A 27,253-nucleotide genomic window follows, 5' to 3' on the forward strand; every position below is an offset into this window, starting at 1 on the left:
GCGGAGTTTTTAATATTGTATTGTAATATTGTAAACTGGCCTTTGGATTTTATTTTAGGCCTGCAGTTCTGTGAGCCTTGAAAGGGTAGGCCCTACAAATAGGAACAGGAAGGGCTGAATGGCACCAGCAAAGCCTTTGTTAGCTACTCACTAAATGTTGCTGCCCTATATGTACTGGCCAGGAACTTCACTAGAGATAGCAGTATCTTAAAGGTACAACAACTGCAAAATGGTGGCATTGGCAGGGACGAGTGTGGGGTGGAAATCACTGAATTGTCTGTGCCATCATTCAACTGCAAAGAAGGCGAGAAAAGCTGAAATTCCTAATACTTAAGAGTTTATTATGAAAGTGTTTTCAAATCAAAATTCACAATATTGATATTTCAGGAAAAAGTGTAATTTCTATATTTAAGGAAAGAAAAAAGAAGGGGAAGGGGGGAAACAGAAGCAAAACCCAAGACTAAACACATTGCTGTATTTCTGACAAAGGAATATACCAGTAGGTTATTATAGTTCCAAGAGTTGCTCAAACTGCTGGATTGTCTTGAAAACACAGATGAAAAATTGCACCATTTTGTCCTGACCTGACCCACTAAAGATAACCACCATACAGAGCACAGAGTGATGGTTACTATTTAAGGTATTTAGAACTTGGCGAGCATACCTGTGCACACACACAGGCGAATCCTTCCAGCATACCAGACTGGTGTGTATCATACTTCTTTTTGAGATGATCGTCATTAGCAATAGTTCTAGCCAGCATATCCTATCACTATAGCACTCGGCTAAAAGGAAGGTTGAAATAAATACTATCATAATACATATACCCTTTCCCTCCGTTAAAATAAGTGGAGGCCATTTTCTAAGTGTAGAATTTTATACAAGCACAGTCAGGCGCTCCAGTTTTATGGTCATTACAATCAGAACCCTTGGCCAGTAAATGTGTGCTAAGCAACTTTCCTAAAAACTCAAGAGAACTGTTTTAAAAATGGGCAGTTTTAGCAACATCCCAGTAGAATCTAAAGCAAAACAACAGCATGTCTAAGTAATACACCCTCGGTTTGACAAGAACCATTTTGAAGTTTTGATTGTGATTTCAAGGCAACTCTATTTTGAACACTGTGGATTTGCAATATTTTGGTCATTCTCATAGAAGCATACAGAACTGTCGTAATTTATCACTGGACATGAGTATCTAGTGAGTAATACAAGAGGAAATATAATACCAGGTAGTTTTTAAATAAAAATAAATATATTAACAATGTGGGTGGGGTGGTTAAAGAAATCCCACCTTCCTCTCTTTTATGGGAATTACAGAAAGTCCAAGTTAATGGTGTATATATTTTTGAGATGAGAAATATGGACATTAATAGCCCTATATTCAAAACCCTCTTATGCTGCCAAAGTGAATAGCAGAAGGGATTATCAACCTGAACCACCAGAATATTGTGTACCTTATGCCTTTCTATGTACAAAGTAAGACATTCAAAACAAGCTGGCATTTGGTTACACAAAAATCTGCCCATAGTTTTATTGCAAAATACAGCACACACACGCCCGCGCGCGCACTCACACACACACGTATGTGATAGTTTCTTGCTTGTCACAATATGCTCAGCTCCAGTAGAATGACTTGAAAAAAGGATGCATTCACAAGACGTTTATCTGATGAAGGCCCTCTATGATCACTCCATGGCTATATATTGTCATGTCCTGGCGATGCGTGAAGACAAGCAATTGGTCTCCTTTTATTATAATCCCAATCCAGGCTCTCAGGGTTTATATATTTCATTAGTTCCTTACAGGTCACAACCACGGCCTCGACACACCAGGAAACCAGATTCATCACATGACAGAGGAGGTGGGGGGAAACATGTCATGTAAATGCTCCCTAAGAGCCAAGACTTTTGTGCACAACTCATTAGCAACCAATCTCCAATATTTCCCCCATAAGCAAACAAACTCTGGAGTAGTTCACAGAGGGCGCTAGTGTGTAGACTATGCAAGTGACAGGGTAGAGGGGCCAGCTTTGGACTCAAGATCCTGCCTCTCTGTGGTATATAGAACCTTAAATGCAAACCAGAGCTTAAACGCTTAAGCACCTAATGTGAGTAAGCCTCACTCAAGTGTACTGGCAAAACAAAACAAAAAAAAAAAATAGTGGAGGACAGACAGCATGAGTGCAGGGCACATTCAAGTTTCTGCCTGTGGTGGGGGAACATGTCTGAATCCAAGACTTGCCCCTGCATCCTGCCACAATCACGTCTACACACTGGGTCTTAGGTGAAGCAACCTTCTGATGTAAACATACCCAAAAGGAAACCGCAAACTAACTGCAAAACCAAGAGAAGAAATGAAGTAATTTGAAACTGGCAACAAGGACACATGGGTATTTCTTTTTGGCATTTTCAGTCTGGTACTCTACAGTCTGGATGGAGGATGCAAGCAAGTCCAACACTTCCACCTTCAAATGGATATGTGCTGAAGAGACCTAGTCTCCAGACACTTGTCCAATTTTTCTTTTTTCTAATAACAAAAACACACATTTTCTTATCGTAGTGCGTTTCATGTCAAAACTTAGAGTAAACTTACACGACAATGGATCTTACTTTCCTATCCCAGGGCTGGATAATAAAACATTCAATCTAGCTAATGGCTACTAACTTCCACACACTTTTTTCTTCTTCATTTCCCCCCTCCCTCTACTCTACACATTCCAGCCACTGCATCTCTTATTCTAGTGCTAAAAAGGGACCGAAGAGCTTTTACTAACAAGAGCCTGTTAACACATGAAAAAGTTTGAAAATACTAATCCAGGAAATGGAATGCCAATAGTTTCTCGAAGGGCTTTCAGAGATTCATTAAATATTTTTGCCTGGATCCAGGGGCTTCTTGCAGGCACAACAGTGGAAGGCAAACACTGGGCTTATGCCCACACATTCACTTCAATCGATTGAAGTGAATGGTGAAGTCCTCCTTGCAGGGCCCACCGGAGCATCTATAACACGAAATGTGGATTATGTTTCATGTCCTACTGTTTATATTAAGCTGTAGCACCATATTATAGTCCAGCTAACTTCAAAGCATGCTTGGAACAGAATTCCTGTTACTTGAAGCCTTCCTCCCACTAACTCTATTATTGTGCACCTCACCGTAACTAATACATGTTTAATATTGGCAGCTGTCAGTCCTGCCCACCACTTCAAAATAATACCTCTGAAAAGTAAAACATCTGTTCAGAACTCCTTCCTAAGCGATGCCATTAAGCATTTTGGAAGTCCCACCCTCCCAATCGGGGTTTGTTATTAACAGAAAAGTGAGATTTACGCTCCTGATGTATCTTCTTTTCTATCAATGTTATTTTATCACCCCACACATCCAGCACCGCATTCATGACCATGCAGACTTCTCCTCATTCAAGCCCTAGGCTGCAAAGAGGACTCCAGCCTAGCTCCATGAGACACAGATGAGAGCCAAACCATAATGCCTCCTGAACGACAGCATGGGAATAGAAGTAGAAACTGTAGTGGCGATGAATATTTGATATCCACGGTGCGATTAGTATTGTTTTAAACCCTCTCTCCCCAAAGATGGACTTCCTGCTTCTCAGTTCTTGAATGCCGGGCACTTCATGGAAAGGTTATTACTTCTACTTTCTTCCCTCCAGGAGTGTCTTCCATTTGAGTTTCTCATCTTGGCACGTCTACAGAGAGCCAAGTCACACAACTTTTTTTTTGTTAACATCTCGTAAAGTAGGTAGTTCATCCAGTGGATTTGCATGCGTGGAAGTGACCTTGCTAACGCATCAGCACGTTAGTTCATGACTTGCCACATCTCAAAACTTTCAAAGAGGTTTTAGGGCACAGCAAACTGAAATTCAGATCTGTGTTGAAGCATTCATAAAGCCAGTCCAGCATGTCCAAACGCACTAGGGAGGGGAAAAGGACAATGTGGGCTGGCTTCAAACTTGGTCATGTGAATTGGCCCTCAGTAGAAGTTACGATTCTTTGTTTCCTCATCAAAGTCTCCCAGGTATATAATAAAGCCAAATAAAATACTGTATGCCTTGAGAATATTTTACGGGTCATCTGGTTGCAGGAGATGTGTGGCAGCAAAAGGGATTTGTGACTAAAAATAATTTCTGATGAACATCAGGTTCTTATTCTTTTGAGCAAGTACTTCTCTATTTCTTGTGTATTACTATCTTTCCCTGTGTGAAGTTCTTTGGCATAGATGTTACTTCTAGTATTGTGCTGTATGGAAAAACTCCCCAAAAGACATTTTCTCCTCTGCTGACATTTGCTTTGCTAAGCACCGAAATATCTTCTGTGATAGGAATGTCTCTTCATCGAGGTAACTTCTTGGAAATAAGGAAATCTCAAATAATAGAGAGATTAAAACAAAAACAAACTAATGCGTCTCTGGTAGGGTGCTTTCCTGGTTATTTCCGTTAGAAACAACACCTACAGCTAAATTTTAAGCAGAAAAGCAAACAAGAATAGGTTACAGCTACTGCCAGCTTTATTTCTTCAGCAGTTAAAAGGTTTGGGTGCTTGTTATTGATTCCTACCGGGTCACAACCAGGCAACAGAGTCTCTCCCCCGCCCCCGGCCCCTATGTTCCTGGGTTGGGCTCATGGCACTAAATGTGGCAACTGTTGTGGGTTGAGGAAACTCTTTATTTCCGCACACCAACTATGGGAGGAGACTGCTATGAGATTCACACTGCATTCTCTGGTCTTCTGGAGGGTCGTGGCAACTGTGTGGAATACTGCTGGAGAATTCTGGGCGATGTGTCCCCCAACAATTAAGTTGAGGGAACTGGAAGAACCAAACCAACACTTTCAACTCTTAAAATCAGGGCCTCCCAGATGTTCCCCAAGCACTAATCTACCAAGAACACAAGCTTCATATACCAAGGAGGGTTGCTTAGAAGCAACACTTATTGGTCTGTGCCTCCAGTGAATCAGGAGAGTGTTTGCATGCACTTAAAATAAGTAGACTAATGTCCTAATTCTCACAAATGAGACAGTCAACCTGTGCCTGGACTCTACCACAGCAGAGTGGTACATGATTTAATGCTCCTCCATACAAATCAATGTTCTGCACATAGGAGGGCAGATTATGTCAAGAGAAAGATTCTAAGCTATAATATTTTGAACTCATCTCCTGACATCTAGTGTTTATGTACAGGAAATATTTTGTATGACATGGTATAATCCATCAACTGGGACCCTAAATTGTGTTCTGAAGTGATATGGTCCAGACCCAGGACACTCCTGTCTGAAAGAATTGGCCTCAGACATTCCGATCTCTCTCTCAATACTTGGTCTACGGCCTACTTTATTTCTAGGGAGCTATTCTTTTCCAACTCTATTCTTCTTAACCTTCGTTCTAATTCTCCAAATATCAAATTTTGCATACATGCTTATGGGACCACATAAGTGTATTTCTTCTCAAACAAACAAAAAAATATTTGTTAAAATGGCACCACTGTGAAATCTACACAAAAAGTTTACAAACCGAATTGAGGCTAAATCTGCAAGGCAGGAGCTGTCTGCAAGATAAGTTCATCACGCTTAGTGTAAACGTAGCTTGAGCATTTTCACAGTCTAATCTAATTTGCCACCAATTATGGAGCTTAAAACAATCCTAAATCCCATCTCACAGTAACTATGGTTGAACATGAACTGTCAAACTGACTCCATTAGAGGCTATTTAAAAATATCAATGAATCATTTTAAAACTTCACATTGTGGGCGGGGGGCGGAGTGGCCACTTGTGATTGTATTGGCAATTTCTAAAGTCAGCATCCTAGAAAGAAAAAAGAAAGAAAAAAGGGGGAAAGATATAGAATGGGAGGCGAACTTTTATAGCTTTGCTGCAAGAGACATTTTCAAGCAGATGCCTACAATATCATACTGGCTAGAGAAACCAAGCACAGAAAAGAGACTTGGCAATCCTTTGCCCTGATGACGTCCAAAAGAGAATCCTGAGGCAGTTCCCTTTCATTTACAAGTCACCCCAAATAAGATATAAAATAAATAATATTCAAAGACTACAGAAGAAAATACTGCTCCCATCTGGTCATGTATATATACATACAGCATGCCTACATACATAAAATGGTGTGGCGCTGTCATTCACAAACAGGAAATACGGCAGTGCGCTATCAGAAACTTTAAATACTCCAAGTGTGTTTTTTTCTCTCAGATGTTGAGAAAAACAATAAAGAAAGGGGGAAAAAAGGGGGGACCCCAAACCCAGCATTCACAACTCATTTACTTCCAGTAGCAAACAGTTCATTTTGTTCGTGTTATCAGGGTGTAATCCAGGAATTAGTGTTCTTCTGAAGAATTCCCACCAGTAAGATACCCGTTTGTTCCATTTGCTCCACTTGTCCCATTGGTGGTGGCTGAGCTGTGGGAATGCTTTGAATGGGGAGCTGAGGGCTCTTCGTCTGAACTCGACTCAACATCACTTCGGTCATCCCTCGCCTGCAAAAAGTGCAAGAAGAAGAAGAAGGAGTAAACACCCCAAATCAGAAGGTAGGAAACTACCAAACCTCTACATTTAAGGGTTCTCATGTGTCTTCCCTTGAGTGCTAAAACTAGATGTGTTGGGGGACAGCTGTGTCTGACTTGTTCGCACATAAAATGGGTGGTGACTGTTTTTTTAATTTATTATTAAACATTAAAAGGGGGCCATGGGTGAGAGGAGTTGAACTTTCCCGGCATTCCTGCCTTACCTTCATTATTTCATTATGAAATAATATGCATCATCATCTTCATCACCACCACCACCACATTATGAGATAATATTCCCCATCATCATCATCATCATCATCATCATCATCATCATCATCATCATCACATTATGAGATAATATGCTCTATTATTTCAGGGTTGTTGATTTTCTCCCAGCCCAGCTCACTTCTGATATTGGAGCAGGCTGGGGAGAAAAGGAGCTGGGTTACAGAATGCAGGGAGATGGAGATAAGAGGATTCAGCTGCCCTCAGGAAAAAGGAAAGGAACCTCTCGTGCAAGCACTGAGTCATTACTGACTCTTGGAGGGACACCAGCTTTTGCTGACGTTTTCTTGGCAGGCCTTACAGCGGGGTGGTTTGTCGTCACCTTCCCCGGCCGTTATTACCTTTCCCCCAGCTAGCTGGGTACTCATTTTACCGACCTCGGGAGGATGGAAGGCTGAGTCGACCCGAGCCGGCTGCCTGAAACCAGCTTCCGCTGGGATCGGACTCAGGCCGTGGGGAGAGTTTCAGCTGTAGAAACTGCTGCTTTACCACTCTGCGCCACACGAGGCTCTCAACCAGATGTTAAAGCCAGGCTCCCACCACTTGCTTTACACCTGAATGGGGCAGACATATCAACAAGCTTCGTGTCCAAATCAGTAATTCAGGCCATGCACATAGAGTTCAAATGGAGGCCACAAACCACTGGCAAAACTTTTCCAGGAATACAGTTCTCTGCTTACTGTCACTGAAGGGAATGTCCATGTGACCCCTTGACCAAAGGAGTGGATTCCCGCACTGAGCAGGGGGTTGGACTCGATGGCCCTTCCAACTCTACTATTCAATGATTCTATGAGTAGAACAACCCCATAGGGCTAAATTCCAGGACATTCTCACATGGGCTTGCAGGCAGTTTCAAGGACTTTCTTGAACTCTCCTCCTCCTTGAGCCTGCATGTCATTGACAGGGTCGGTACAAGCAAAGTTCAGTTTGGGCATCCCTGAGCAACTGAAAGTGCACCTTTACATTTGCGTTTTCCTTATTGAAATGTTTCACTCCAGAGCCAAACTGGGATCGGAATGGGTGTCAATAGAATTTTAAATTGATATGTATCTAACACACCTAGGAAAATGCTGAATAACTTTTCACTCTTAATACCTCAAGAAGTACTCAGTCTTAAGCAAAGAGAACACAAAGAAAGACAAAAACTGAAGGAACAAGGAGAGAAGCCTGAGGGTATAATATATAATAGGCATGTAGGTAGGCTAGGTAGGTGTTTTCTCTTAGGGACACTTACATGCAAAGGGTTCCACTTCCCAGCCTTCAAAGACAGCAGAAAGAAAAGAATTAAGAATGTTAAGGAAGAAATGACATATGGTTTGGTATGAAACAAATGGTTTCCTACCGGAACAAGAGAACACCAAATGCAGGCCTGAGACAACTGCTAGGCTCCCTCTGAAGATGCTGATGGATCAGGACCAGTAGAAGCCACATGCTTTGACCCTAGAACCTTGTCTCTGAATTGTAGGTACTTGGAGCAAGTTGTGATTTCGCATTCTGCAAATGCTCAGAGCTACTTTGCATTTTTAAGGCGTACTTACTAAATTTATTTATGAGTTATATTTATATCCCACCTTTTCCTCCAAGGAATTCAAGGTGGCTTACATGATCTTCCTCCTCTCCATTTTATCCTCACAACAACCCTGTGAGGTAGGTTAGCCTGAGAGTCATGACTGGCCAAAAGTTACCCTGTGAGCTTTAGGGCTGAGTAGGGAACCCCAGGTCTTGGTCTGATACTTTAACCGCTACACCACACTGGCTTTTAAAAAGCAGTGCATGAAAGCAAACAAAAGCATGTTTGCAAGTGCATAGACTACGCAGGTATTTTCCCAAGAGGGCTGGATTTGATAGCTTACTAACAAGAGTACACTCAGTGGCACGTACAGTGTTTGCAGCCATATTGTGTGATTGTAGCCTTGAGAAGCAAACTGTTTCACTTCACAGTAAGCAGATTCCAGGGATGGGAAGCCCAAGTTGAAAAGCCGTACTGGAACAGTCCATGTTCAATCCAACAGGACTGCTGCGATGGTCAACATTAAATACGTGATGTCAGGATTTCCAGTATCTACTGGAAACGTTGCAAGTTAATGGCAAGACTTCACCACCGATTTTTAAAGTCAGGGGCCTTGAAGGTGTTATGCTGGCAGATTTGTATTACAAGAAGATTGCAATATTTGTTGGAAAACCAGGAGAAAAAAGTGTTAATAAAACATGCCTCTTTTTCTTACCTTGCCTTTTGAAATAGCTTTATGGGTTGCCTTTACTATTAGATAGGACCAAAAACAGTGGAGAACTTGAAGTATCAAAAGTAGACTGACAAAGACCGTCAAGGAAGGAAAGCCGCCAACCATTTCGGGCAGTTCGAACATTACCGTGTTCAGTATCCTGAAGGAAAGAGAAAGAGCGGGGGGGGGGGGGGAAGGAGTCAAATGTGGAACCAGTGAGCAACTGAGTTCATTTATCAATGCTGTTTTCCACCCTGCCCCCACTCTCAATCACAGATATCCCATAGTTGTGGGAGGAGCAGAGCATGCAAGCTGGTAGCTCATGGGATCTCATTCATATCAATTTTTATGAACTTTGAGATGAAACAGTTGCAGAGTGCTTTTACGTCTGTATAGAATGTACACATTTGTTTCACACAGAGCAAATCTACACATTGCTTTCTACCCTGGTACTCCCTCAACCCAATTTGCATTTTGGTTATTACTTCTGTATCCCAACTTTCTTCCATGATGAAACTTAGGGCATGGCTAGATGGGGCGATATCCTGGGGATCGTCCCTGTGCGTCCACATGACGCACAGGGGATCCTGGGAGCAGGGAGGGATGATCCCTCCCTTCCCCTGGGATATGGCCCTACACTTTAATCCCGGTTCTTCCTGCAGTCCCGGGATGATCTCGAGACTGTGGGAGGTCTGGTCGGGCGTCCAGTTTTCATCCCGGCTCCTCGCTGGTAACTGCGAGGAGCCAGGACTTGGGCATGGAGCTCTCCAGGAGCTCCGTGCCCATCAGGGGTGGGGTGGGGGGAGCAAGAGTTTTTTTTTTTTAAAAAAAAATAGTTACCCTTTTAAAGGCGCGCTCGAGTGCTCATCTTTAGTAAAAAAAACAAAAAAACGGCGGGCATGACGTCCTTCCGGGACGTCGTGTGCTGCGTGTAGACTCAGGGGGAGGATCTCGCGATCATCATATCGTGAGATCATCCCCCTCCACCCACCCACCCTCGTCTAGCCATGCCCTCTAAGCAGTGTAATGAGATTTTCCAGGTGGTCTCCCATACAGTCATTGACCAAACCCATTTCTGCTTAGCTTCTGGACATTTGCTGCATTGGGACCTATTGCACATGGGCTTTTTTGTTGACTTGTATTTTAATGCACGTGGCTGGAACTTAGGACTTGCTCTAGATCAGAGGGCTAGTTTTTCTTTTCATTTTGTAAAGATCCTGCAGCGTAGTTGCTCTTTCCTGTATTTGGACATTTCTAAATGAGACTTTTATCCCATATCTTTACTGGGGATTCTTTGTGGGACTAAGATTGGCTCCTTTACATGTGTTTTTTCCCCTGGGTTTTTTCCTTTCTCAGCCTTTCTATATGTTTCATTACACAACCATTAGGTGCTGCTGCTTTGGTACAGCAGAATTGTTCAATTAGATAAGCTTTATCCCGCCAGTCAGAAAAAATACTACACTTTCCTTGTTTAGAAAAACCCTGCAATAATGGTTGCAAAGCACGGGAGAAGCCCTGGAGGAGGATGACCTAGTGTAAAGGACCCTCAAACTACCATGAGTGAGCAATCACAAGTGCACAATAAAAGCTTCGTAGAGAAACACTCTTTGCCCCACAGCAAAATAGATGGGTTCATATATATATTTACACAATCTCTCTCTATAAAACAGTAAGCAATTCATGGCACATGGCATTGCGTGGCACACTGAAGGTGCTGAGCTATGAGAAGAACTTTGTGTTGCTAAGCAACAGCATATAGAAATATGGCTGGGAGCGGAGGGGAAGTGGCTGGGAGGGAGCGGGAGGAGTGGCTGGGTGGGTGGAGCCCAGAAAGGCCTCAGGTAAATCCCGTCGATTGGCAAGCAGGGGGCAGCGGCTGGGAGTGAGAGAGGAGGGAGCGGCTGGGAGGGAACAAGGGAGTGTCATCAACACTGAAACATAGCATTGCGGAAGCAGTTCATGTGGAGGCTTCAGGTAAGTCCTGTGGGTTGGTGGGCAAAGCAAGCGGAAGGGCATAAACACGCCCACACACGTGTTTTTAGGTTCACTTCTCCATCCTAGCAATGAGTGCAAAAATGTTTGGCAGAGCCTTAAGAGTAAACTGCAAACCAAGGCTTGCCATCAAATGTATGCCTTTGTCATATCCCATTGTTTCCAATATTTTGTACAATGAAAAACAGAGCACTTGTGCACGCTCCTGGGCCACCTCCTAAGTAAGATATGCACAAAGAATCCAAATCCAACCCATGAGAATTTCTCTGAAATTTTTTTCACCGCTGAATTTCTTTTCGAAAGCAATTTCTTTTCTAACAAACTGAGTGAGAATGGTTGGAAAAAAAGTGAGGGCAAGTTTTGGCACAGCCCTAATTCAACCACTTTGCTTTGGACAAAACTTACTGCAAATAGAAAATCAACAACTGTATTTTTTTTTAAAAAAATAAGAACTCAGGATGCATAAGTAGGTGAATTGTATTAAAGAAACATTGTCTGCCTCCGGCTTTCGAAAACAATAATGTTTCTTGGTGCTTTTGTTCTGCTATTTCAAGCTTTAAAATATTTTAGAGTTGAATATTGGGAGATAAAATAATTTGAGGTTAACGAGAATGATACTTATGACAAGTTTGCAACTTTTTGTTGACTTGTTTCAACTGGAAGGGCTAATGTCACAATATATACACCAACACATTACTTTAAAGCTGCAGAAATTGAGGCCCAATTTTGGAAACATTGTTCAGAGCATGGCAGCTAATATAGTTTGCTAAATTAATCATTGAGATTGTATCTTTTGTTTTACCGTTCCCCATAAACCTGGAGATAAGGGCATACCTCTGAATTTCACACACTGGCTGAACTGGGCAGGCAATTATCAACCCTACATGGGTTTTAGGTGGCTCATTACTGATGGCAATAATCCAACCTGGCTGGGTTCACACGACGCAGCAAACTGCGTTGCTGAGTGTAAGTATGCAAATTCCCCTAGCATATGACCAGCACTTGCAGCATAGTTAACAAATAGGGCTGTGCAATGCCTCGGGCCAAATCCCTGCCTGCCTTTGCCCAAATCTGAGGTGATATCAGGTTGGCCCGAGGCACCCTGAGGTTGAAGCCCATTGGTGCCTCGAGGAGATGCTGGGCCATTCCCCCCACCCACCCAGGAAAGCTGGCACAAGCCAGGCCATGAATCCACTGGACTCACCTCCCTCTCCCTCCCCGGTCACCTCCCATCACCAGCAGGACTTATTTTCCAGTGCGTCTTCTTCCCTGACAGCCATGCCACAATTTAAACGTCAGATCACAGGGGCTCTCTCTTTTTAATAGCTCTATGGCCAAAAACTACAGCGGCCATAAAGGGCCATTTCCCTTAGTTTGCGACCATAGAGCTATTAAAAAAAGAGTCCCTGTAATCTTACCTTTAAATCGTGGCTCAGCTCTCAAGAAAGAGGATGCACTGGAAGGTAAGTCCCAGCAGAAGCTCCAGGTTTGGGGGAACAGAATGGATTGCTGGGTGGTCTTCCGCCTGGCTTTCCTGGGTTGTCCGCTGTGCTGCTGGCACCCAGAAACCCTGCACAGGCCAAGCTACTTCAGAGGGCCCAACTCTCACTTCAGCTCCGAAGCGAGGCAGGCAAGCCTTGAAGCGGCCCAAATTGAATGGGGCCGTTTCAGAGGCTTCAAAATAGCCTCTGAGCGAGTCGGGTGGAGGGACTGTGCATCGCCCCATTAGCAAGCGACCATGGCTTGTTAACTGCTTGTTAGTTGTGCAAACCTAGTCACTTGACAGAGTAGCTTATAAACTCTTTATGTGCTGAGAAGCAAGGGTCTATTATATTTAGCCATCTTTCTACATTAATTGGAAACACCTTTTAAAAAATTAGACATTGGACAATTGTTGACTGTCAGGACATAAAAGTAATGAACAGTGCTTACTTATTTTGTGTCTTTCATATACCCCAGTACATTCAGAGCTGGAATGAATAATCATTGGGGGTTAATCATAGATTTGGGGGCAATTCAACGAAAGAGGCAACTTTTTTGCAGCAGGGGCTGCAAAAAAGACTGGGAGGGAGTTGTATGCAGCCCCTGGGCTACGTGTTGCCCATCAGTGAGCTAATGCAACCTTGTAATTTGATGGCCATCTGCTTGTCTGAGATAAGTAGCAATTGATTTCTGGTGAACATCCAAGTGGGAAAATGCACCTACCTTACATGAGGTGCACCTTGTCTAAGGAGAGTTCCCTTCAAATGTAAAACCAGCTAAAACAATCCCTTCCTTTTAGTCTGCATATAGATAGCCGCATTTAGGAGAAACCCTTCTTCTTTGCCAAAATACATAAACCAGTTCAGGCCACTGCATGTGCTCATCATGGAAACATTAAATGAAAAGCACTAAGGACTACATTTGAAAACGCCTCAATACCCCTTCATACACTTTTCTGGCACCTCAAACATTTTTGTTCTTTTACCAAACGGGACCCATTGATTGCCTTCCGCAAGCATTCTCAACCTATTTGGTATTACTAAGCTTCAGAAAACAAGTGTCTAGATTTCGGAGTGAAATAAAACATAAGCATAGATCAAAATAACTACAGTATTAGATGAAGAAAGCCTATATACATCAACTGCTGGGAAACATGGGTGAGAGGGTGCTGTTACACTCATGTCCTGCTGATGGGTCCCTGGTCAACAGCTGCTTGGCCACTGTGTGAACAGAGTGCTGGACTAGATAGACCTTTGGTCTGATCCAGCATGGCTCTTATGTTCTTATACAAATGTGTATCTGCCTGGGGATGATGGGAGTTGTAGTACAACAGATCTGGAGGGCACTGGGTTGGGGAAGGCTGTACTACTTGGCATATTCCTATGAGATATTAACATTCTCACAGGACTATGCAATAAGGAACAGGAACTTCCCATATGACCGATCGGGAAATTCACTATGCACAGAATCCATCTTATTCAGACTGATTATCTCTGCTGCTCCGTCAAGGGAACAGTCTTGGCATAAGCAAGTTGAAGTTGGGGAATGTGCCAAACATGTGCTGGATCGTTTAACAACCATGGCAAGGTATCTCCCTCAGGCTAGCTTACGTTGCAACCTAATTGGAGAGCAGAAGAAATCCTCCTCATTGAGTCCATCTTGTCTGACAGCCATAAGGCCTCCCAGCTGATTAAACTTGAGCGCTTTCAACTTATTTCTCTGAACCCTTTTCAATCACAGCGGGAAGCAATCTTTCTTTAAGTTACCGCAGTGGAAGACGCCATTTATTTTCTCTAGAATTGCTCAGGAAAAATGAAAACCCAACCACAAACGTAGTGATTTTGCATAGGGGAAATCACTTAAAAACATCAGGTTTTTGTAACTCTGCTGCATCCCACCGTTAAAATAATACTTTTATTTCAATTCATGCTAAACCCTTTCTCACAAATGTGCAAGGAGGATGTGTCTTAATAAGGCCTCATCTTGAGTACTGAGTCCAGTTCTGGGTGCCACACTTCAAGAAGGATGCAAACAAGCTGGAGCATGTTCACAGGAGGGCAACAAGGATGATCAGGGGCCTGGAAACAAAGCCCTATGCTGAGAGACTGAAAGAACTGGCCATGTTTAGCCTGGACAAGAGAAGACAGAGGGGAGACATGATAGCACTCGTCAAACACTTGAAAGGTCGTTGCACAGAGGAGGACCAAGATCTCTTCTCAGTCATCCCAGAGTGCAGGACAGGGAATAACGGGCTCAAGCTACAGGAAGCCAGATTCTGGCTTGGCATCAGGAATAACTTCCTGACTGTTAAAGCAGTATGACAATGGAACCAATTACCAGGGAGGTTGTGGGCTCTCCCACACTAGAGGCCTTCAAGAGGCAGCTGGACAGCCATCTGTCAGGTATGCTTTAAGGTGGATTCCTGCATTGAGCAGCGGGTTGGACTTGATGGCCTTATAGGCCCCTTTCAACTCTAGTATTCTATGATTCTATGAATTGTATAAAACAGAAAATATATTGTGCTTATTTATTAAATCCAACTGACATAATTAAATTAGACCAGAACTACATAATTGGTATGGATTACGATGTTGCTGCTGCAGTAGTTGGTGAACTGAATGTGTTCAAACATGACCAAAAACCCAAATCTTACTCACATGCTCTACTCTCCTGGACCAACTTAAACATGGAAAAAATAATTCTCTAATATAAGGATTGCCATTTCAAACCAATTCAGTTTGTCCTTTAGACAGTTGCTTTTTATATGTTTACATTGCTTAGTAATATGCAAATCAATGGCACAATTCTCACGTTTAAGATGTGATTGCAAAGAAGGGAAATAGCATGACTGGAAACAGGCTGATAAAGATATGTAAATAAATAAATAAAAATCCAGGTGTCAGAACACACAGATTTCTAGCACTTCTTAAATGATCACTGCAAAATTGGTCAAGCAGCTTGAATTATTTTTGTGTTTGGCTTCTGAAAGACCTTAGGCGGCATTTCAGGGTTGGTTTATATGCTGACACAATAAGGCTTGGGCCTCAGAATCACGTGCTCTCACCACCACGTGTGGAAAGTAACATGTGATTTGGGACTACGCACATATCAGTGTACACAAGAGCCATCCAATTTCTATACTCCTTCCGCCAAAGAAAGATGGAAGGAAAGTGGAAATTCTTAACAAAAGTGGCCAGCAAGCCAGGAGCAATGTCTCTTCCACATTTCACTTTTACCATTATTGCAAGCTCAAAAAGTACATCGAATAATTAAAAAAAGGGAGACAATCCTAGCTTCAAATGTAGCAGCTTTTCAATGTACAATGTCTGGATTGCATTTCTGGTGAAAACTAAAACAGATGTATCCTAATGGATCTGCACAGTAGCTTGTAACCACTTGCTTCCCACCCATTTTTTTCTCAGATGTCACTGGAAGCAATGTCCCCAAGGAATCAGCCAACTACTCTGCTTCTACCACCTACAACCTACATGGATTCTTCAATGTGAGAAAGAATACAACTCTGAAGAGCAGCCTCAGCCCTTGAGAGTGACAAGCAAGAGGCCCCAGTGGGCCAATTACTAGACTTTAGCACATGTAAATGTATGAAAGTGGCACATTTACTCACCACACAGGATATATTCCAAGCCTTGTCGTAATGAAAATTACAGCAAACATGAAGAAGAGGAAATCACACAATTTTTGAAACTTGCAGTAGTTTGCCATTTTAGCTGCCTGTAACAATGAAGGAACACAGGTTATCACCTTTATAAAACAGGTTAATTTTTTATTTCTGGGTAGGGGGAGACAAATACTAACAGGCAATTAATTCCTAATACGCCTAGTACATCATAGGAATCCTTCATTCCCTTTGCCTCTTCCACTCCTGTGGTTCATACAGTATCTCAAGGATAAAAGTTGACACGATCCACTAGAATTTCTCAACATTTTACATGCCCCTATTGCAACGTGCCGGTTTCATTACTTAATCAGGATAATTAAAAAGGTAGCTGTTGTACCACCCCACCATGGGTTGGATGCAATGCAGGTCATCCTCTAGTGGAAAAGAAATGGATTTCCCCTCCTCCCTGCAGCCCCCTACGCCCCCCCCCCAAATCTGCTCTTGAGTCGGGGGACACATGTGGGAGGTTGCAAGGGGATGTTCTTGCATCTTTGCAGTTTCTTTCATTTTCCTGACCCCTTTGCCAGTTTTGGCGTATACATATATAACTATACATATTCTCTCTCTCTTACTCTCTCTCTCTCTCACACACACACACACACATGGTTTCCTACAGATATTATTGGTTTCCAAGCTGTTTCTTCCTTAGCAGACTTAGAACTTCTAAGAAAGCCATGTTGTCCTTCTATGCTTTCTGGTTCCTTTTTGTCTTTCTATGCTTCTCACTTTTCTTTGTTTTATTCTAGCTTCCTGTGGTCCACACTGCTCATATATGTCTTTTTAAATTCTATTTGTGCCTTCCTCTATGCCAATTCTACCATTTTTCCAAAATTACCCTCCCCCAATATTACCCTCCCCCTCAATCATTCTTCAGACTGTGTTTCAGACATTGTGCACTTGGACTTTCAAAAAGCTTTTAACAAGGTCCCCCACCACAGGCCTCACCTGGGAAGACTTAGCAATAATGGGGTAGGATGGGCTTGTTACGGATCAATAACTGGTTAAAAAACAGGAAGTAGAGAGTAGGAATAAATGGAAAGTTCCCATAACATATCGTGTGGAGTTCCCCAAAGATCTCTAATGGGGGAAGGTGCTTTAATTAGTTCATAAATGAACAAGCCTGGAGTTAGGAATGAGTATCGGTGTATACAAATTTAATGATGACACCAAATTATTCAAGACAAAAACAAAAAGGGATCAAGAAGAGCTCTAGAAGGAGCTCTTCAAATGAATGGGCAATAAAATGGCAAATATGATTCAATATCAGCACACATCAAGTCATACACAATGGGTAAAAAAATCCTAACTTCATAAATATACTGAAGGAATCAAAGCTGTGGGAGAATGGCGAGAAAATAATTCTTGTGGTAGCAGTGGACATCTCAGTGTAAATGTTGAACCAGTGTACACCTGTTGTGTAAAAAGCAATCTCCATGTCAGGGTTCATAAAGAAAGAGATCGAAAATAATGCCATACTGTAATGCCTTCACACAAATCTATGTTGTGACCATACTTGGAATATTTTGTTCAGCCCTGGTCACTGCATCTCAAAAATGATATTACAAGTTTCAGAAGAGGGGCAACCAAGAGGATCTGGGGGCCAGAGCAAATCCTATGTTGTGGGCTTTTTAGTTTTGAAAAAAGATGCTTCGGGGGAAAGACATGACAGAGTTTTACAAAATAATGCATGGCGTGGACAAAGTCAATGTAGAGAAAGGTTTCTCTCTCTCTCATAATACTAGAATCCAGGATCACTCCATGAAGATTAACGATGGGGATGCAGGTCAGACAAAAACAGGTATTTCTTCACACAGCTGTTACCTCACTCACATATGTGCTTAAGCAGGCATGTGAATGTCTCATGATAAACATGGAAATAGGGATCCCCCACCCCCCAGAGGTCAGGTCTGTGTTTTCCAAAAGAGGCCACAGCTGCTGAATTAGCCAAAGCTGGCAGAAGGCACTCCTAGCCGCTGCATGGATATCCAAGGAAAATGGAGATTCTCCAAGCTGCATACTTGCTCCTTTGGGGGAGTCGTACCTGTCTCGAACATGCTATAGAATCTCTCCCAGAATAAAAGTGATATTGCTTAGGCAGATGTTTGCCATGATTCAAGTAACTACATGGTATGAGGAAGCACAGTTTTTAGAAGTCAGTTAAAGACAGAGTTCCTATGAACTCTAACATGCAAGATGGTTTATCATCAAGCCTCCTATGTGATTTATTTCTCTTAATAACTTACTTCACCAAGTTAAATAAGTAAGTAAAACTGAACGCTTGCAGTACAATCAAAAGCAAGTCCCACTAAGTCCATGGGCCATACTTTCTAGCAAGCATGCTCTGGATTGCAGCCTTTTAAATATGGTCAGTGGCATATGCATACATATACAAAGCAATAATCTTTTCAGACAAATTTCAGTAGAGCATAAGCTTTCATAGGCTATATAAAAACTGTTTAGGAGTTTTTGTACGAAGGAAGAGAATTTTAGACAGGTAAAGAATTATTTCAAGTAACTCTTACCTCCAACAAAATATCAACGCTATCATGTAGAACCAAAGTCAGGGTCCCCACGCGTGTGAAATTGACTGTGTAGGACAGGGTTAGCAATATTACAGTTACGATATGATGTGTAAACATGATGCCAAAGTCCTGGGGTAAGAGAAAGGGAGAGAGAGAAAGGTTAAGCATTTCTACAAAAATCAATTTGGGTTTCCCAACATTAAAATTCTCTTGTCGTCAGTGCTGAAGGAAGGTTCAACTTCCAGGCTGGTCCACATCTGCACAAGGAATGGAGAGGTGGGACCATTTTCTGTGGCCGCATCCAAATTGTGGAACTCTCTACCCTGGGAGGCTAGGTTAGACCCCCTCCCTTTGTGACGTTTCTTCACACGGAAAAACCCTTCATGTTTAGGCAGGGGTTCATTTTATCAGACAGTGGGGACTGGATAAAAATGTGTCCGTTTTATCTGTTTGCAGTCATTTGTTTTTATTCATGGTATTTAAAAAATAGTAATGCCTGTATTTTATGTTTGGTTTTAGTTCCTGTTAGCTACCCTGAGTGTTGTATAACCTTTCCTTCTGGTGCTTAGACATTTGTGTGTGCATATATATACAAACAAACAAACGGTCTTGTCCTTTGCCTCATGGAGCAAAATGTCTTTGGCCAGCGCTAATCTCACCCCTCCCAGCAAGCCAATAAGTGACTAAGAGAAAAAGATTAGGTCTCACTTAAGGAGGCTTAGCTTAGATCATCTTGAGGCCCCTGGAGAACCTCCAGCCCAGCCCAACTCATTCCACTTGGAATCCAGACAGGGACTTCTGGATCCTTACAGTGCTCTCCCTGTTCCACCCTCCTCCACACCATCTGAGCCCTGTAATGCAAGCGTCCCCTAATCACACTAAGAGCATCAGGTGGAAAACTTGTGCACAGTTGTTTATTTATCTTTTTAAAAAATGTAGAACACAGCCCATCATATTGAATGTAAAACACAGCCCATCATATTGAATGTAAAACACAGCCCATCATATTGATGGGCACTTTGCTATTTTATAGTCTAATTTCCATGCAGCTTCGCCTCATCTAAGCACTGAAGGGATTGCTTTCGGTTGTGTCCGTATGAGTTTTAAAAAAACGATATCAGAGTATGAAGATATAAAAGACCTGTAGTAGTTGAATATCACAGCAATATCCTGAAATCCTTTCCCTTGCCACTTACTCAACCCGAAGCCTCAAAAGTGGGGCTAAGCAGCATTAATATTAGCATGCAATGCCCAAAATGTCATTTCTATGGCTTCCACTCAAGAGTAACCCATAATCATATGCAGGTACAGCAACGTCTAAATATTCATTTCCTGAAGTGGATTTGGGCACAAGAAAATAGTATAGTTGACTTCTAAAGCAAAATAAATATTATACGCATCCTGCTCTTACGTTGGGGTCCTCCTTGTCTCCAACTGAAAAATCTCTTCAGGTTCATCCCCCTCACCCCACATTTGTTAACAGCAATGCTATCTCCCCTCCCACCACCCCCTACAGAATACAAACCAGAACGTGCAGACAATGCAACTGAATCCCTCTTTAAACTTTGTGTTCATCTACCATTTCAAGCAGCTTAATGAACAGGAGACATCTCCCCCACCCCCACCCCCACCCCACCGCCTGCTTCCCATTACATTTAAGGCCATGCATCCGAGGATGAGTCTACCACCAGCAAATCAATTAACCATTCATTCTTTTTTCCACATATCGGGGAAACAGCATATTGCGAGAAAAGAAAAGAAAAAGATCTCTCCAAAGCTTTCATAATGACGTCCTGTGCTTTGATCCTTCTGCTAACTGTTGACTCGTGTTTCGATTTTCACTGCTAATGGAAATTATGCTGTTAAGACGAAGTTAAGACTGGAAAAGTAAGTTCAGCTTTTTTCCTTTTGTAACATCCATTTTTACACCTGTTACAAAGAAATCTAGATTGTTCTACTCAACGTCTCCTCCTTAAAGCCAAACAAATCTTCGCTCTTCTTAAATGAACGTGTGCCGGCACCTAGCGATCTCATGCCTGAGCACTGATTTGAGCCTAAGTACCATATCCTGTGTGCTACTTGAGAGCCTATTTCCTCCTGCATGCAAACATTGCAGTTCTGTAGGCCTCTCAGGGTCCAGGCATCTTTCTAGAGATGGGTAAACACCCCCTCATCTGTCTCAAAAATAAAAAGGAATTAAATATCTGTGAGCATTCTCTTCAAGTACCCACACACTTCAAGGGCTATGGAGAGTTCTTGAAAGTAACACTTACAAATGACTGAGATGTTTCTCCTTCCTTTTGCAAGCCAAGGTAAAAGGGGAACCACACAATCCTCATACTTTTGCTTGAAGGGAGGGGGCAACTGGCAGCAGGAGGGAGCCCATCTCCTGCCTACCTGTGTTGGCCTTTCTGAGCCATTTCGCTCCCTGCAAGGGTCATGGGAATAATAGTTTCAGAAGACTCTGAAGAGCCCCTGACAAAGGAAGTGAGGCGGGTGGCTACCAAGAGGAGGGCCTTTTCTGTTGTGGCACCACAGCTTTGGAATGAGCTCCCTAGAGGGGTTTGCCTGGCACCTATGTTATACTCCTTCCAGAAATGTACTATCCAAGGGGCTGTCTATACGCACTCAAAGCCCCATGGTGGCTGCGAATTGGCACTGTGTCAGTTATATGATGCAGCCATAGATTTGTTGCCACCACAGGGCTTTTCCGGGGACTCACTAAGATAGACCAGTTACTGACCCCTGCCAGAAAAGTTAAGGAATTCGTCCCTCCTCACCCCATTCCAACTTTAGTGTGTGTTTTCAGATACAATGAGGACAATTTGTTGAGAGTACTTAGTGGAGGAGTCGGCCATGTGCAGCAACACAGCAAGTGTGAAAATGTACTTTCGTGTTTTTGAAACCCACACTTCAAAAATGCTTTTATGGGGCACACCACCAGATATGATGGAAGCGGCTTGCTTATAACTATACTATGAAAATTAAATGTGTGGCGCCATTCTAAGACTGCTCCCTTGTATACTTGACGTGAAATAAGGGCACACATGTCCCTCTGTCAGACGCCACAGTGTATGGAGAGGCTGAAGATATGAATTCCCTTTTTGCTTGGAATCGTCATTGCCTTAAAAATTTCTACCACTCCGCATTAGTAGGATTAGCACATCCAAAACAGTTTTTCTCCAAGGGCAACTGAATCACTTTAATTATTCCTGCTTTCATTCGGGTATCGTCCCCAGAGCCAGCTAGACCTATGAGCAGATTGCTTTTTCAGAAAACTGGAAAAGGAACACACGCACACACACATACTCCACATAATAATTAGCAGCTACAGTAAATGCCAAACTGCCAAGGCCTTTGCTGAAAACACATGACTGTTATTGCATGAATCAAACCACTTCCCCCTCTCTTAAACATTTAAATAAACCAATAAATCATTTAATCGAGGTAGCCATTTTCTAAAATGCTTTAAATACTGACCTCAAAATAACACTGCTCTCTAAAAAAAAAAAAAATAGCAGCTGTCATCCTACCAAAATTCAGAAGACACATACATACATTTGACTGATGTTAAAGTAATGATATTCCGGGACATCCATAAGCTTCTTAGTAGCCCATTCTCTGCCCATAACTGTTATTGCACTCAACAGATGCAATCTAGGGACATATAAAAAGAAACAAAACAAACCACACACACACACACACACACACACACACACACACACACACTCTTGGGCATACATCAGGGTGCAAGATAAATTGTTCCTCATGCCACAATGTGAACTGGTAAAAAATCATCATCAACTACTCTGTCAGGTTATTTTCACAGAATGTTGAGCTGATAATGTGTGCTGGACTACAGATATTGCTCATTAATCTTCAGTCGGGCAGAGATAATCTAGTGGAATTTATACCCCACCAATAACTGAAAGAGGCTTTTGAAAATCAGCAGACAGTTCTGTTTGGGGCTATTTTCCTGCCAGGAATTTACTATTCGGGTAAACAACAGGGCGAGCCTATCTCTGTGGTCCTTCATTTTTACATGGTGAATCATTCCCATTCAAGGATTACACTATTGCTGGTCTATGATTCAGGACCTCTCTCCCTCCATTGGTAGGATGACATGAGCAGGACAGAACCGAATACCTAGCGGGAGCACCTCAGCCAGTTGATGACGCAGACTCGGGAGTGGAGCCATCTCCATTGGTTCTAATAGTAACAAGTGCTTGGGGCTCTCAGTTCTCCCATTGGTTTTCTTGACTGCTCCAGACAGAACGGCAGACTTATTTGAATCTGTAATGGACACAGCCAAGGAGACAGGCTCTTCCTTTATATCTTCTATTTTTTTCCTTTTAGAGAACATGCCAGTGTGACAGAGGGAGAGGAAACACACACACACACACACACACACACACACACACACACACATTCACACACCCTGACAATATAAGAAGAGGCCTGCTGAATCCTATCCAAGGCCACCATTCTGTTTCCCGGAGTTACCAGCCTGAGAGACGCCCATAAGTAGGACATGAATGCAATCGCCTCTTCCCCTCGTGTGTTTCCAGCATGCTGCCTCTAACACTGGAAGTAAGATATAGCCATTATGACTAGTAGCCAGTGATAGCCTTATCCTCCATGAATTTGTCTAATCCCGTTTAAAGCCATACAAACTGATGACCATCACTGCAGCTTGTGGTAGCGAGTTCCAAAATTCAACTATGCACTGTATAAAGAAGTACGGCTTTCTAACTACCCAGATTCTCATGCCATTCAGCTTCATGGGATGAACCTGGGTTCTAGCATTATGCTCATCAAGGAAAGAAGATTCCTTATCCCTGCCAATTGGAGAAAGGCAACGTTCCACGCAGCTGGGCCAACCGCAACTCAAAGCCTAGCAGGGCACCTCTGACACTTCAGCTTTCCATAGATTAGGCACACTGAAACATCAGGACAGAACTGAACAATATGGTCTTGTTCTCCACCTTGCAGCTTTTGCAAGATTCAAGGAGGCACATTCGCAGCTGAAATCCCAAGACCCCAGACACAGTGAGCAAATCAGGATAGGCTGTTCACTTTGCACTGACATTGATAGGCAGTTAGGTGCAGACTTACTGATAGGAAGAATTCATCTATGATATGAACTTCCTCAGGTTCTGCAACACCCACACCACACAGCCCTCCCCCCCCTCGACCCCTCTGGCAATCCGCTTCAACCTCCAGCAGTTTAAATGTTGCAAATGTCTGAAGATAGAGCTACTTCAGACTTACACAAGTGAATGCTGGCAATCATATTTAGGTGACTATCAGTGTCCACCTGGGCATTTTCGATTAAAAATAAGTCACAAAGTTTGTCTGGAGTTAACCTGTCACTCAATCTTTGATAATCACTTTGAACTGCTCTTAAAACAATCTGGCTAGTTAGCAGTGTTTTCAGACTAAAATAAGATTTTATAATCTATTTATTCACTCAGTTATCTCTAAGTAATGTCATTAATTCAAATAATTAGAGTTGGCTTCTGAACAGTCAAGTAAATACTTTGACTGGTCAAAGTATTCCAAACATTAATTAGAAAATAATGAACACAGAGGCTGGAACGATAATTACAGAAATGACTGTTTACTAGTATACTTGCAATTCCTCCTAGAAGTTTCACAAAACACCATGCCAGAACATCTGGAATTTCCTCTTCTTTACAGCAAAATACGATGCACTGTGATAATCCTGACCTTGGGATATTTGGGCAGTATCCAACGGAAGTCTTACACTGGTGCCCCAGGCCCACCAGCATCGCCACACACTGGCGGTACATGCTTAGAGCCTACTGCATGCTGGCGTGCTATTGTGCTTCTGGGGACAATCACTGAAACGAGCAGAAATGCTTGTTTCTGAAAGAGATGCAACTTGCCCTTTCCAGAAACTAGCATTTCCGCTCATTGTGGTGTTTGCCCCAAGAAGCACAATATTGTGCCCACCTGTGGCCAGAGCATGTGCCGTCTCTGGCGGTGCCACCAATGTACATGCTACTACCGGAGGGGCCTGGGATGCCAGTGGAAGGTCTCTGTTGGATTCTACCCTTCTTTTTCGTGGTCTCTGTGCATCACACATATGGGGCTCTGCGCCTGCGCAGGGCCAGCTTCGGAAACTTCTATAGCTGAAAACGTTTTAGGCGGGAACCCCTCCCCCACCGTCCACTGAGCATGCTCAGGGGTTCCTGCCTAATCCCCTCAGTTCTCTTCAACCGCCTGTAGGGTCAACAGCTTGTGGAGACTTCTCGTGTGTGGTATACTTTACCTCAGCTGAAAATATTTTATTTTCCTTCTTGTCTTTTCTCTCCAGTTTTCTAATCTTTTCTATTTAGTTATTTTATATATATATATATATATATATATATATATATATATATATTAATTAAAAAAAAAAGAATTCGTTTGTTGTTAGTTAGCCTTGTGGCTTATGGCACATCAAGGCCTCTTCAAGAAGTGCCCCGTTTGCGGGCTGAAGATCACGCTAACCGACGGACATTCCCTTTGTTTGCTTTGCTTGGGGGACACACATTGTGGAATCTTGTGTGTTTTGTCTAAAATTCTCGAGGCAAGCGAGAAAAAACCGATCAGACCGCCTTTGGGCGTTGTTCTGAAAAAAGGCGTTGGAGGCAGTGGAGGTACCGAGAGGATCTCGATGCTCCAAATCTCCTATTATAATGGAGTCTATGCCCCAACCTCCTCCCGCGCGGAGTGAAGCCTTATCGGTTCCCCCTTCCTCCTCTCAGCTGCATCAACAAAGGCGGCAAAGAAGATTTCTAAGAGAGTGAGAGAGCATTCTGGGGCTGACAACCCCAGAAAGAAAAGAGCAAACTTAAGACGGAAAATGGGAAGAAAAAAGCCGTTGAAACCGACTTTGTCGGTACCAAGGAGCCCGGTACCGAGGCATCCGACAGGGCACAGGAGCCCGATGTCGAGCCTTTCATTGCAAAGGTCTCCTCCGGAAACGATAAGCCCGATACCGAGGCTATCGCTACCGAGACCATTTTCGATACCGAGATGGGAGACACCATCCGCACCACCGGTATCGAATTCTCCGCCCCAGGCAGGGCACGGTATCGGCTCACCGATACTTTCTCCGCTGCAGATCATCACGGTACTGACAGATGATCCCAGCGTAAGAGCATCGATTTCGGAAGGCGAAATTAGAGGTTCCTCCCTGGATAATACTGTACCTGATCGGGGTCCCAGTTCCCCTCGGTACTGAGAGGAACCACAGCCCATCGATACCGACGGACGTCGTTACCGACAAGTACCCCAGCAACCGCCGGTCGATACCAAAGGCTATCGATACCGACACACGCCTCACCAGCAACCGCCGGTCGATACCGAAGGCTATCGATACTGACATACGCCTCCTTACAGATATGACCGGGGTCGTTCACCGGCTTTAGCTCATTCAGGTCCTCAATATATGACCTATGATGAGCGGCATCTGTCCCCTCCAAGAATGTGGGACTATTACGCTGATTGGCAACCTCCCTAGTATCCTCCGTATTATTATGAGGATTGGAGACACAGAAGGCACCAAGATTACTATTATCAGTATCCGTAGGAACGGCAACACGAGCCGTACCCGCGTTTCCGCCGACCACCCTCCAATTGCAAACGTTGCCTACATCAGACATGGGACTGGATGTTCCATCGGATGAGGATTACCAATCGGACTCCTCACAAGATACATCACCACCAGATGACCTCGTGGTCACTGCTGACGTGGTGTCCCCTTCAGAGGACTTAGCACACTTTACTGATAAGGTACAAAGAATGGCAAGGTCCCTAGGGGCTCAAATATCCCAACCTATAGAGAAATTTAATGACCCAGTTTACGATGATGTATACTGTGGGTCATCAACCCCAGTGGCTATTCCATATTTGCCTGTGCTGCTGCGCACAGCACAACAATCATGGAAGCTGCCCTCCTCTATGCCACAATGTCAAGGAGGCTAGACAACATATATTTATAAGATGCAGGACTAAATTGTCCCGTTCCTATTTACATACAAATAATGCACCAGTGGACAAAGAAGGCTGTAGGTTGTACGGCCTGGGGAGAAAAGTATACTCTTCTACAGCTTTATCCCTTCGTGTGCATAATTACCAAGCCACAATGGAAAAACGTAAGCTCTTTTTATGGGGGAATATTACATCTCTCTCCGGATTCTTGCCAGATGACCAAAGGGAACTGGCAGATGTTTTTGTATTGAGGCTATGAGACTTTCTCGACAATAGCTTAATACAGCACGCCACGCTACGGACTGCGCCTCAAAGCCATGGTAGTTTCCATTGTGCTACGAAGGCATGCGTAGCTGAGGTCCGCAGGGCTGTCCCAGCAGGCACGCACCTGCATAGAGGATCTGCCGTTCGATGGAAGCCAGATCTAACCACTACTGTTAGAGTCCCCATGGCTGGCCTCCTCGGTAGCAATAATAACTAGGTTCTTCAGTACACTGAAGCCTCTCGATACCGAGACTTGCAACAATATAACTAGCTTCTTCAG

General features: G+C 43.2%; 1 protein-coding gene across 2 annotated transcripts in view; it reads right to left on the reverse strand.

Annotated features, from left to right (window-relative positions):
* Positions 1-320: 320 nt before the first annotated feature.
* CERS6 (ceramide synthase 6) overlaps positions 321-27,253 on the reverse strand; it is a 123,829-nt gene continuing 96,896 nt past the window's right edge. Inside the window, exons 7-11 of one of the 2 annotated variants that reach the window (XM_063116425.1) lie at positions 18,709-18,837; positions 16,133-16,239; positions 9,037-9,193; positions 8,046-8,069; positions 321-6,496 (exon numbers count right to left, since the gene is read on the reverse strand). In XM_063116425.1, coding sequence (XP_062972495.1) covers positions 6,338-6,496; positions 8,046-8,069; positions 9,037-9,193; positions 16,133-16,239; positions 18,709-18,837 — 576 coding nt within the window. In that variant the 3' untranslated portion in view covers positions 321-6,337. The remainder of the gene's footprint in view (positions 6,497-8,045; positions 8,070-9,036; positions 9,194-16,132; positions 16,240-18,708; positions 18,838-27,253) is intronic. The other variant, XM_063116426.1, reaches the window with a different exon arrangement.

Source organism: Elgaria multicarinata, chromosome 2 (assembly GCF_023053635.1).
Source record: "Elgaria multicarinata webbii isolate HBS135686 ecotype San Diego chromosome 2, rElgMul1.1.pri, whole genome shotgun sequence".
NCBI classification, from domain to species: Eukaryota; Metazoa; Chordata; class Lepidosauria; order Squamata; family Anguidae; genus Elgaria; species Elgaria multicarinata.